General features: G+C 35.3%; 1 protein-coding gene across 1 annotated transcript in view; it reads left to right on the top strand.

The window, feature by feature from the left end:
• LOC149798089 (cholinesterase-like) overlaps positions 1 to 8975 on the top strand; it is a 36073-nt gene extending 27098 nt beyond the window's left edge. Inside the window, exons 4-5 of the mRNA XM_089963180.1 lie at positions 2784 to 2944; positions 5444 to 8975. Of these exons, the coding sequence (XP_089819306.1) occupies positions 2784 to 2944; positions 5444 to 5532 (250 nt within the window). The 3' untranslated portion in view covers positions 5533 to 8975. The remainder of the gene's footprint in view (positions 1 to 2783; positions 2945 to 5443) is intronic.
• Positions 8976 to 12496: the final 3521 nt, after the last annotated feature.

The raw sequence follows: 12496 nt of genomic DNA, 5'->3' as shown, positions 1-12496 counted from the left end.
TTTGAACTTTCCTAAAATTAAGCTGAATATTAAGAAAACAAACAAGCAAAACCCAAATTTAATTATCATTCCAATCTTAAAAGTGCGGATAAGGGAAATGACTTATTCATTTTGTCAAAAATGTTCTTTTTCACGCCACATCGTTAATGGCAACATTTGTACCCGCTGGCAGTAAGTAAATTTCCGTTCGTCTAACGCGTGATTGAAATGTTACTCAAGAACGTAAGTTGCCTTAAATCAATTGCCTAAATCGACATTAATCTAGGATAAGAAGAGGCCTTTAAATTACGTGTCTGCATACATGATACATAAATATCTTGCCTAACAAATGTATGTGTCATTAATGATACGCCAGAAGTCTCTGTCATGGGCATAGCTTTTGTTCAAGTAGATTAAACGGCTCACTTTGTTTTCCAGCCTGTCGATAAAGGGAGACTTCATAGATAAGAACTCACTCATTTTTTCTTCTAATAAATTATTTTTGATCATTCAGCCTAGAGATATTATGATCAATCTAAAGACCCGCATTCGTGCACAAAATAAAATGATTTTTTTTGTAGAAAATAAATAACAGTGAATAATGGCATAAAGGCAAAAGCGCAAATTAGAGGCATTCGTGAAAGTGTTCCTAATGTGCAGTTTACGAAACCTGAACCGTTCGAGATATATGATTTAACAGCATGGCTTACTGTTGGATTGGAGAAAGAACTAAAGATGTTTTTTTGTCCTTCATGTGTTTACAGAAGCAAATACATGCACGATTATCAGCCATATCAGAGTTGTATGTTTTAATTGTTCACTGACGTATGGATGACGTCATCGTAGTGGGTAATCAGAAAAGTGTAAGTTGATAAAACACAGCATACTTTGTACGATGTGCTCTTGGATTTCTTACATTTATTTACACAGATTGATGGGCAATTATGTCAGGGGAAAACCGATTATGCAAAACTGAAGAATTTTCTTTGCACAATTTATGCTATCTAATTTCAGTCTCTAATTACATTTCATATATATATATATATATATATATATATATATATATATATATATATATATATATATATATATATATATATATATATATATATATATCATCTTTACTTGAATAAGAGACTTTTACAAACTGCCGTTAAAAATAATTCTCGTAAGAATTCACAAAATAAAAATAACCTAATACTTTATAATTTATGACAGACCAAACAAATAAAACTAATATTTAAATCGAAAAAGAGCAAAATAGTAAACGTTTGATATAGACAAAGTTAAAAATTCTCCACAAGGAAAGGAAATTTTAAAACTAAATGAGAACGAACTGAAAAAATAGCTATCTCTTTAACACAGCATACATCATAGCTCAATATAGAAAACCATTTTCAGATCTGGAAATGTTCTGTTTACTCCGAGTGAGGAACAATGTTGAACTTGGTACTGGTTATCAAACAGGCTCAGGGAGAAGAGACTTTGTTCTGTCCATTACCAAGACTTGAGAGAAGATGTTAGGGACAATTTGAATTCCGCTGAGTTCCTTGCCATTCTTGCTGACTGAAGTACTTTTCTTCCGTATCCTTACGAAGTATTCCTCCGAATCCTGACGGAAGTACCCTTCTACCTTATCCGGACGGAAGTACCCTTCTACCGTATCTGGACGGAAGTACACTTCTACCGTATCCGGACGGAAGTACTCTTCTACCGTATCAGAGCAAGACGCAGATTATATAAGATACATTGACTATGCAAAGTTAAACAATTAAGCCCTTTGAAAAAAGAAAAGAAACAAATATGGTGTACATTATTTCTTTTGTTTTTTCAATGGATTAAAATACATAAAACTTGACAAGAGATTAATACTTTTGGATACGTAAAAAATAATTGGGACAAGTGAATTATATGAAACTACTTGTCCTGAAAATGTGCATCAAAACAAATTGGTCAGCCGTTTCATGACCACGAATCGTGCACACAGCTAATATTTAACTTGTATCTTCATTGGTACTGGATTACAGTTTGCGATTGCACGTGTATTATGATATGTTGCTTCAGAAAAACAATGATGGTATGTATATGTTTCCTATTTTTAACGTGTTTCTTACAAAATAACAAAAAGAAAGATTGTCCATTATTCTATATTGCACACTATTAATTGGATTAAAATGACCACTACGGTGGTAAATGTGGTTAGAGCGTCTGCGTCGGATGCGGGATGTAGCGGGTTCAAACCCTGGCCGAGTCATTCCAAAGACTTATTAAAATGGTACTAATGTGACCGGGTCAGTCATAATGCGACATGTCTGAGGCATGATGCCCCAGTGCTAGACATCACTAAAAAATGCCACAATGCAGACATCGTAGCGATATCACTGGAAACGTGTTAAATCTACGTTAAGAATCCAAATCTCTCTCTCTCTCTCTCTCTCTCTCTCTCTCACACACACACACACACACACACACACACAAACAGAGAAACTGATTAAACCACCACCAGTTTATCAGTTTGGGACTGCTGTGCTATAAGTTATTCTGCGTTGTTTTCTTTGAAGGAATACACCTTTTCGTCTCATAGATATTGTCTCAAAGTTCATATATGTTAATACGTGCCTTTGTCATACGGTTTGTATAGACCCAAAAGTTTAATATTTGAAATCCTACCTAAATGTTTGACAAGCTGTCTGTTTAACACCGCAAATTCATTGTTTCGTCCTCTATTCCTTTTTATTGACTTTTTTTTAAAAAGAGAGTAGCAGCAATATCAAATTAATTTTTTGTTTTCTAAATGTTTGTAGGGATCCTTCGGGGCCAAATTTAACTACATGGTCTGAATATGATTTGGATGAACAGAGTTATCTTGTACTGGACACCGGTGATAATCTACAAGTAAGGCAGGGTCTTCGTCACCGAGAGTGTACCTTCTGGAGAGAGTTTATTCCTAAAGTAGTACAAGCAGGTACGAACGTACACACGGGCAAACACACATAAATAACTATTTTCGCTTTAAACTATTGTGTATTATTTACATTAAATTTTTTTATCAATCATGAATGCATACAGTATTTTACACTAACAGAAAAGCATCATGTACCTGTAAGAGATATCGTATCAGCTCTCCAGTACAAGAGCTACATTGTGTACCTGTAATAGATACCGTATCAATAACTACATTACAACAGCTACATTGTGTACCTGTACGAAATACCGTACCAACAACTGCAGTACAACATCTACATTGTGTACCTGTACGAAATACCGTACCAACAACTGCAGTACAACAGCTACATTGTGAACCTGTACGAAATACCGTATCAACAACTCCAGTACAACAGCTACATTGTGCACCTGTAAGAGATACTGTATCAACAACTCCAGTACAACAGCTACATTGTGTACCTGTAAGAGATACTGTATCAACAACTCCAGTACAACAGCTACATTGTGTACCTGTAGGAGATACTGTATCAACAACTCCAGTACAACAGCTACATTGTGAACCTGTAAGAGATACTGTATCAACATTTCCAGTACAACAGCTACATTGTGTACCTGTAAGAGATACGGTATCAACAACTCCAGTACAACAGCTACATTGTGTACCTGTAAGAGATACCGTATCAGTAACTTGAGTACAACATAAACAGCATCAAAGGTACTGTATAACGTAACGATTTTAAAATAAAATAATCTCACTGGGAAGAATTGAAGTAAAAGGCTCAAGCTTGTGAATACATAATGCAATACACACACACACACACACACACACACACACACACACACACACACACACATATATATATATATATATATATATATATATATATATATATATATATATATATATATATATATATATATATATTCGATAACTTACCTGTTATACTTGTTCTGACGAAATTGAAATTTCTACCTTACTATTATGCTTGCTTTATAAGCACGAATTTGAAATACCCACTGGACTGCCGATTTTAGATCTGTCAGAACGGCATTGAAATACCCACGGGACTGCCGATTTTAAATCTGTCACGAAGGCATTCAAATACCCACGGGACTACCAATTTTAGATCTGTCAGGACGACATTTAAATACCCACTGAACTGCCGATTTTAGATCTTTCAGGACGGCATTCAAATACCCACGTGACTGCCGATTTTTGATATTTTAGGACGGCATTTCAATACCCACTGGACTGCCGATTTTAGATCTGTCAGGACGGCATTCAAATACCCACGGGACTGCAGAGTTTAGATCTGTCAGGAGGACATTTAAATACCCACGGGACTGCCGACTTTAGATCTGTCAGGACGGCATTCAGATATCCACGGGACTGCTGATTTCAGATCTGTCAGGACGGCATTTAAATACCCACGGGACTGCCAATTTTAGATCTGTCAGGACGGCATTCAAATACCTAGGGTACTACCAATTTTAGATCTGTCAGGACGACATTTATATACGCACGGGAGTGCCGATTTTAGATCTGTCAGGACGGCATTTAAATTCCCACGGGAGTGCCGATTTTAGATCTGTCAGGACGGCATTTAAATACCCACGTGACTGCCATGTTTAGATTCATGCGATTACACTACCCCCTCTTCTTTTGCAGAACATTTCAACGAAGGAAATTGTATATGATCTAAACACACTGCTAACTAAAATGACTGCTCCCTTATGCTAAAAATAATCAGCCTGAATTAGTCTAAAGTACACTGTCTTTAGCACCTATTAAAATAGGGAAAATGACTTTTGCCCAACTAAACATTACCAGCTTCTGAAACTGCTATGCATGAATTATTACATATATAAAATGTAAAAAAAAAGTTTTCGGTTCTTTTTTTAATACAATTTACCTCTGAAGTAATGTAAAAAAAAGTTTTTCGGTTCTTTTTTTAATACAATTTACCTCTGAAGTCCAGGAAATGAAAATGACCAAGCGGAGCTAGCAGTTTTTGAAAGATGCCCATCTGAAGTAAGGCTAAGCGTTATGTATACTCAATAACCCATATTTTACACCCATCAATCATACACCAAAATAAAAGGAATGAAAGCTTCTTTGGATAATACCTAAGGTATGCAAGGTCTTTTTTAAATAGCCAGTATAACCAGTGAGGAAACCCAGGGAAATTATTTTTCTTTAAAATTATATGCAAAATACGACAAAATACGAAACTGCAGAGCGCCACCTTTAGATCTATCAGGACGACATTGAAGTTCCCACGTGCCTGCCGATTTTAAATCTGACATAACGACATTCAAATACCCACGTGACTGCCGATTTTAGATCCGACAGGACGACATTCAAATACCCACGTGACTGCCGATTTTAGATCTGACAGGACGACATTCAAATACCCATGGGACTGCCGATTTTAGATCTGACAGGACGGCATTCAAATACCCACGTGACTGCCATGTTCAGATTCATGCGATTACACTAACCCCTCTTCTTTTGCAGAACATTACAACGAAGTCACGAGTAATGCAATGACTATTGCCTCAGGTCACGTGCTTGCAATGACTCTCTTTGCCTCGGTTTGGATCTGATGGCCTCGTTTTAGATGGAGATATCCGGCGAAACATTCATGATTTATACCACCATAAGGCACAAGGAGTAATATTTTCATTATATATAAAGGGATAAAAGAGAATGTGGCATTTATTTCTTCAGAAGAGGATTTTTTTCCGGAGAAAACCTCAGTGACATGATGCAGAGTGCACAGTTATTACCTTTGCTCTAGCACAGGGGTGGGCAAACTACGGCCCGCGGGCAGCATGCGGCCCGCCAAGGGTTTTCATGCGCTCTAGGAACATGTCATCGTTCGCACTGACTCTGTTTATGTTACTCTGTTTATCAAATAAATGTGCTTCTTGTGAAGTTTAAGTTTACGTTTTCAAATATTAACAACATATTAACAACTGAAAATTAATTAGATGTTATTTAGAAAACTTTTTGTTCCTGCTATTTCAAATATTAATTATTTTACTTAATGAACTATGCGGCCCGCGACAAGGTGTACATTTGTGTATGCGGCACTTGCACTGGAAAGTTTGCCCACCTCTGCTCTAGCACATATAGGGTTTTCTATGTCTATAATATAAACCATTGCTCTGAAATATTTGAAAGAACATTCTTCATTTTCTGATGCATTCTAAAATTTTGAAATTTGTGTTGAACAGAACAACTGCTTCAATAACCTCTCAAATCTGCAAGAACGTAATGTGAAATTTCTTACTGTGTTCAACGTTTGTCATTCTGTTACAAATATGTTTAACAAAAGAATTGTTGTCTATTACCAAGTCGCGTTAATTAGTAAACCCTCTTACAATCCATAATCATGTCAATTAACACATATGATATAAACGCTGACTGAAATATAAATTTGAAATAATATAAAAATTGTGAATTTATGCAATGGGATTTTTCTGCGCAATTGTCAGCTGCATTGAATATTCGAAAGTTTCAAGATATAGGCTCACACAGAATGTTGATGCAGTAGTTGTCGCAGTTCTCTTGTAATGAATTATACCGTACTTGCAAGTAATTATAGGGTACTTGCCATTAATTATACCGTACTTGCAAGTAATTATAGGGTACTTGCCATTAATTATACCGTACTTGCAAATAAGTATAGGACACTTTCAGTTAATTTATACTGTACTTGTAAGTAACAGTTCACATATTTATGGTATCTACGGATCACATTTGTGGAGAGGTATCTTCAAACGAAACAAATACCACTAGGATTTCAATCAAAACGTTTATGAGAGAGAGAGAGAGAGAGAGGTCATGTATAAAATTCAGCATACTTTGGAATTGTTTGCATAAATATGTTCATGCATGAATTATATATGGAAGGAAATATAGGAATGCTAAATATTCGTTTTATTTTATACGGATAAGAATTCATACTTATTTTACACAGATAATAGTTCATCCGATAATAGTTCATACTTATTTTATAAGGACAGTAGTTCATTCTTATGTTATATGGATTCTAGTTTATACTTATTTTATGCGGATAATGACTCATTCTTATTTTTTAAGGACAATAGTTCATACTTATTTTATATGGATAATAATTCATACTTATTTTATAAGGACAATAGTTCATTCTTATATTATATGGATTCTAGTTTATACTTATTTTATGCGGATAATGACTCATTCTTATTTTATTAGAATACTAGTTCATACTTATTTTATACATGGTATGATGAATGCACCATTCATTAGACGCCAAATTGTGGTATTTCGTCATTTGTATTTACAGCTTTTGAAGCCATTGTTCCAAGAATGTCAGCGATATACATATTGCTAAGTGCAGAAGGTTTCAAAAAGTAACATTTACAGTTAAAGAGGGAGATGAATTATATAAGCATGAGCAGTTTGTTGGAAAATATGTGACTGAAAGAGATCTACAACATGTAATACCAGCTGTAAGAATGATTTTACGTTGAGGAGCCCTACCGACACACGAACATCAGATACCACAGAATATATATGAATGCAAGTCCACACCTTTGTCTGATGTGTCTTGGACATGAAAACGTTGCAAATTGGAAACTATCTCATCAAAAGATACGTGTGTAAACAGAGCTTGTTTGCTCTTACTGATCATGACATGCCAAACCTTGACAATATTGATGCACCCAAGGTTCTAAAACAACGTGTAAATCTGGAAAGAGTGTTACCATCTTAAGTGCAAAACCTCAGAAGACGGATGTAACTACAAAACAAGAAGAAAAAAGGAAAATGCTCTTGAAGCTTGAAAATTCAACTAGCATGCCACACCAGAGATGAATACTTGTCAAGCTGTTGTTAACAAACCTGCAATCACTAAAACCATGAAGGGGAAAAAATGATCAGCAATTTTCTGACTGTTCATCTGAGAGAACATCGAATCATCAAAGATAACTGTTCTAGATATAGATAGCGAGTATTATCTCAGTCTAAGCACATGCGATATTCCTGAGCATCACAAGGAAATACATTTCGCTATCCCTGTACGGTACCATTTTGCATCAGAAAAAGGATATGTATGTTCTGAGAAGCTGGACATCATCTAGGAGTGAATGACTGAGAGTAAAAAATCCCCTTGGTGTCAGAATTGGGGGTCAGACTGAATAAAGAAACTTTAGTATCAAAACTGAGGGGTAAATTAAAATGTTGGGGGTCCCTCAAGCACACACACACACACACACACACACACACACACACACACATATATATATATATATATATATATATATATATATATATATATATATATATATATATATATATATATATATATGCGGCCATGCAAGGTAAAATTTTAGTATCTCACTTTGCATGAGTGTACAGCAACCATCGACGATATTTCTTTTTCGCAGTACTTGTAATTTAACTCCGAGTGAGAGCATTATCGCAGTCAATACTCCAATAGAACATGAACAGTTTGAAAGTTAAATACATGGTTGAGGACATAATTGGAAAGACAGGATATAACTTACGATAAATCAAACACAATATTAATCTCCAGTAAACTGATTGCTTCACAATGTTGAACCTGTGGTAGTTTTCTCTTTTGGTAGAAAACCATTCGAACATCAAATTTACATTACATGTGTTACTGTACACCTGGTGGATCTTTTATCATTTTTATTAGAATGAATTCTTGAAACTGTATCAAAGAATAAGTCGCTGTAATGTAGCCTTATAATGTATTTCCTTTTACTTTTCCTCTAGAAGTATCACAATGTGTAATCAATATCAATTTGTGTGAGAAAAATAAATGTTTTTCTCAGATTACTATATTATCTATTGTAAGGTGAGATTTCTTCACTATGTAAGTTAGAAAATCAACCCGTGTTTAAAAAAATATAAAATTCAAAGAAGTATGCAAGTGTATTATATCTATGCAATTTATGTTTTATTGTTGTACATATTTATGTAAATACTTTTTGGTTCGTTTATATCAAGACAGAGAAGTGATTAAAACTCATTTCGACCATTGCATTGATCAAGTTTTTGTATCTTCCACTCAGCTCTGGGCAATTGATGTATATAGATGTGTATGTACTAAAATTTTACGGCATCTCAGCACAACCGTGTCTATACAGTACCAAAAAAGTGTTGAGTTTGAAGCGTGTAAAATTTAATTGCATAATAAATTTGAAAGATAAACCTTCCACAAATTGTATAATAAGGTACAACAAGATAAAATATCAAACGTAAAGATGTTATAATTCTGGAAAATGTATATAAAAAACATGGAACGGTAAACTTAATTATTGTTTGTTGTATAACCCGAATTCCCATTAAAATGTCAAAAATTATTTCGGGTGGTACGTCCTCGTGCAGTTTCTTCAAGCAGTTCATATCAAACTATTTCTGTCTCAAAGAGTTAAATTTTCACAGTTGACAAGAAGGTTCTTCGCTGTCAGTGGACACTGGCATGATAACCACTCCGTTCGATGTTCACCTTTGAGTAGGTATGCATGGGTAATGTGTGTTGGTCCGATAATCGATCAGCGCTTCATATTAGTTTTGAGGGCCCCGAGTGGCCGAGTGGTCTAAAGCGCTCACCTTTACGGATCACTGCCATCTCACATCTGTCTGCGTGGGTTCGAGTCTCGGGTTCGGCCTATGTGGGTATGTGAGAAGGCTTGCCAGTAGCTTCTCGTGGGTCGATGATTCTTTCCTGGGTTTTTCCTCTACCATTAATACTGGCCGCCATGCATAGCCTATCTTGTGCTGAAAAATGGCGTTAAACCCTACAACAACAATAACAACAACAAGAACATACTAGTTTTGCCAGATTGCATGAGAAGTTTATGTTTCTTTAGTATCTGGGACGTTAACATGTTGTCAGGTTTAAGATTCTGCGAGGCTTTCAACGTAGATAAGAAAATACGAAAATATGATGGAATCTTTGTTTTGAGAGGTTTGAAAGTTGTTCAGTGATCTGAGGATGACTGTAATGTCTGCAGTAAAAAATTAGGCTTTAACTAGTGACCGGCTCGAGATGGTGCAGAGGTGTATTGCAAATGGCACTTCCAGCTATGTAGACACATTTCGAACTGTCGGTATACAGGGATTGATGATTAGTACACAGAAGGCTCTGATCTCATTGGATTTGTTCTGAAAAGGTGAATATTTGTTGTAGACATTTTTGAATATTATCTGAGAAGGTTTTCGTAACTACGGTAGTGATTTGAAAGTACCTAAGTTAGCAATTTTTCTAACATTGACAGTTGCTGTTTTTAAGAGAGGACGAATTCGTATGCAAAGTGTGGAATGAAGTGTAGATTCTCAACTTTACGTTTTGGCGTTTGGATCTAAACACTACATCAATATGCGGGGCTAGATGGATTAGAAAATGGTTTGGTATCATTCTGAATAGCCAGTTTCTGTCGTCTGAGACCAAGTGCTTAAAGGAGAATTCTAAATGCACCAGACAAAGTATAGGTCATTGACTGTGTATTGGATTGAACATAGACATGATGATTAACAAACTTATCCGTACACAGTCAAGCCATAGTCAAGTTACGACCTTACCAATGACCAGCATAACCAATGAAAGACCCTCCGATCTGCTTCTCAATCTTACGACTAGCATCAAATCTGGGGCCTTTTAACGTGGAAGTAAAGATAGTTTGCTGTTGAAAATAAGTCCTTCAAATTTGTTCTTCTTCGCAACAGAAACAACAACACCGCTGAGATAAAGCTTTGGATGTATTAGGCAGAACATAATACAGATTTTGATTTCAAACAGTGTAACCTGTTTTTTTCTGATGATTTTTGAACAATATTTATACACATCTGAAGCTGCCGCTCAATGTGTCTCATAATCGGTGAAATAGAACACACGAAAACGTCCTCAAGAATATAACGTGAATCTGCTAATTTGTATGTTATATAGGGCGACTGACAACATACTGCCCTGAGGCACACCTATATCCTGAAGAAAGATTCCAAAATGGTACTGCCTACGATAACTCTGAAATTCATATCTTTTAAATAATTCGATATAAAGTAAGTTAGGCGTCCACCTAGGCCTAGTTTACATAGGCCATTTATTCTTCCGTCCTTCCACGTGGTGTCATAAACGTTTTCCAAGTCGACAAAGACGGCAACGTTTTGAAAGCTTTGTTTTGTATTGTGCTTCTCAGGTGTACGATTCTTTACTGAAAATTGTATGGGACAAAATGGTACTAAGATTAAATGGTATAGACAAAATGGTATGGATAAAATGTTGCAGAGAAAATGGTATGGGACAAAACGGGATAAAATGGTACATATATTAGAATTTCGCTTATTAATGAAAATAATAATTACCTAAAATCATAATAAAATTTAATTTTTATGCACATATTAAATTATTCACGCATCCATAAACTAACTGAAAAATATACCAATACAAATGATTTCTTTTTATTAAACTCGTGCAACTTCGGAAAAGTGAATTGTATTTTATATTAAAAAAATAAAGTGAAATTGCAAATAACTTAAGCCGAATCTACAAAATGCAACGCTACCAAATAGTAATTCAATGCAATTTTAATGACTGAAAAAAATTCGCAACAATTTTGAATCAGCAAAATCAGTCTTCCGTGACCTAAATGCATTTTATATCAATATACATGTGCATTCAACCCAGACATAAACTAATGGACAATGGTTATTCATATCATCTGAGATAGAGTTTATGTTGGTCTCATTTTTAAATCAGACAACTAAAATTAACTTTATGATGACCTTCATCAACCTGGCTTTCTGGCATTGAAATTAAGCATTTACCATGAAGCCTAGGAATAACTTGATTTAGTGTTTGTGTCACGCTCTGCCTTGCCTTTAAAAAGGCTTTCAAAAGGTTATTTTGTATTTTAAAAAAATTTAAGTTCTTCTAACTACACTTAATTTTTGGTGTCCCGTCGTTTGTGAGCATGTCAAAAACGCGCTGACAATATATTGCAGCAATTGTGACATTTGCGATTAGCGGAAAGGTGACAACCTAGAAAGCCTGGTAAGACTTACGAGACCTGTGTATATTGCATATATTTGGTGACGGTCTGCCGTGCAAAATTTGCACACTTCGTACGAGTGACATTTTCCGAACTGCGCGAGTTGAACCTAAAATATAGCCAGTCTGGCAGTTTAGAGTAGAATAAACTAAATTGCGGCCTGAGTTATAACATTATTGTACGGCATATAGAGTTTATCGATCAAAGTATCAAATTGAACTGCGCGCTAACGACTGGGGTGGCTTAATTTTTGTGGTTTGAATCTAAACCTGAAAACAGTTGCATATCAGTTTAAGAGGACTTTATTGTCTTGATTATTTAATTATTAAGCTGTTAAATGTTTTCATCATGTTAGAATATGTTACTTCTCAAAAAGGGACTCGCAAGCTTGTATTTCAAGGTTATTTATTTACCAAGAACACCGATGGCAGTGATGGCAAGGAGCTCTGGCGTTGTGAAAGAAGAGCGTTTAAAATTTAAAAAAAATTTGTTTGTATAGGTA

The sequence above is a fragment of the Sinohyriopsis cumingii genome, chromosome 6 (assembly GCF_028554795.1).
Source record: "Sinohyriopsis cumingii isolate HCF-2022 chromosome 6, ASM2855479v2, whole genome shotgun sequence".
Taxonomy (NCBI): domain Eukaryota; kingdom Metazoa; phylum Mollusca; class Bivalvia; order Unionida; family Unionidae; genus Sinohyriopsis; species Sinohyriopsis cumingii.
The sequence above is the reverse complement of the archived record's forward strand: the minus strand, read 5'-3'. Positions and strand labels throughout refer to the sequence as shown.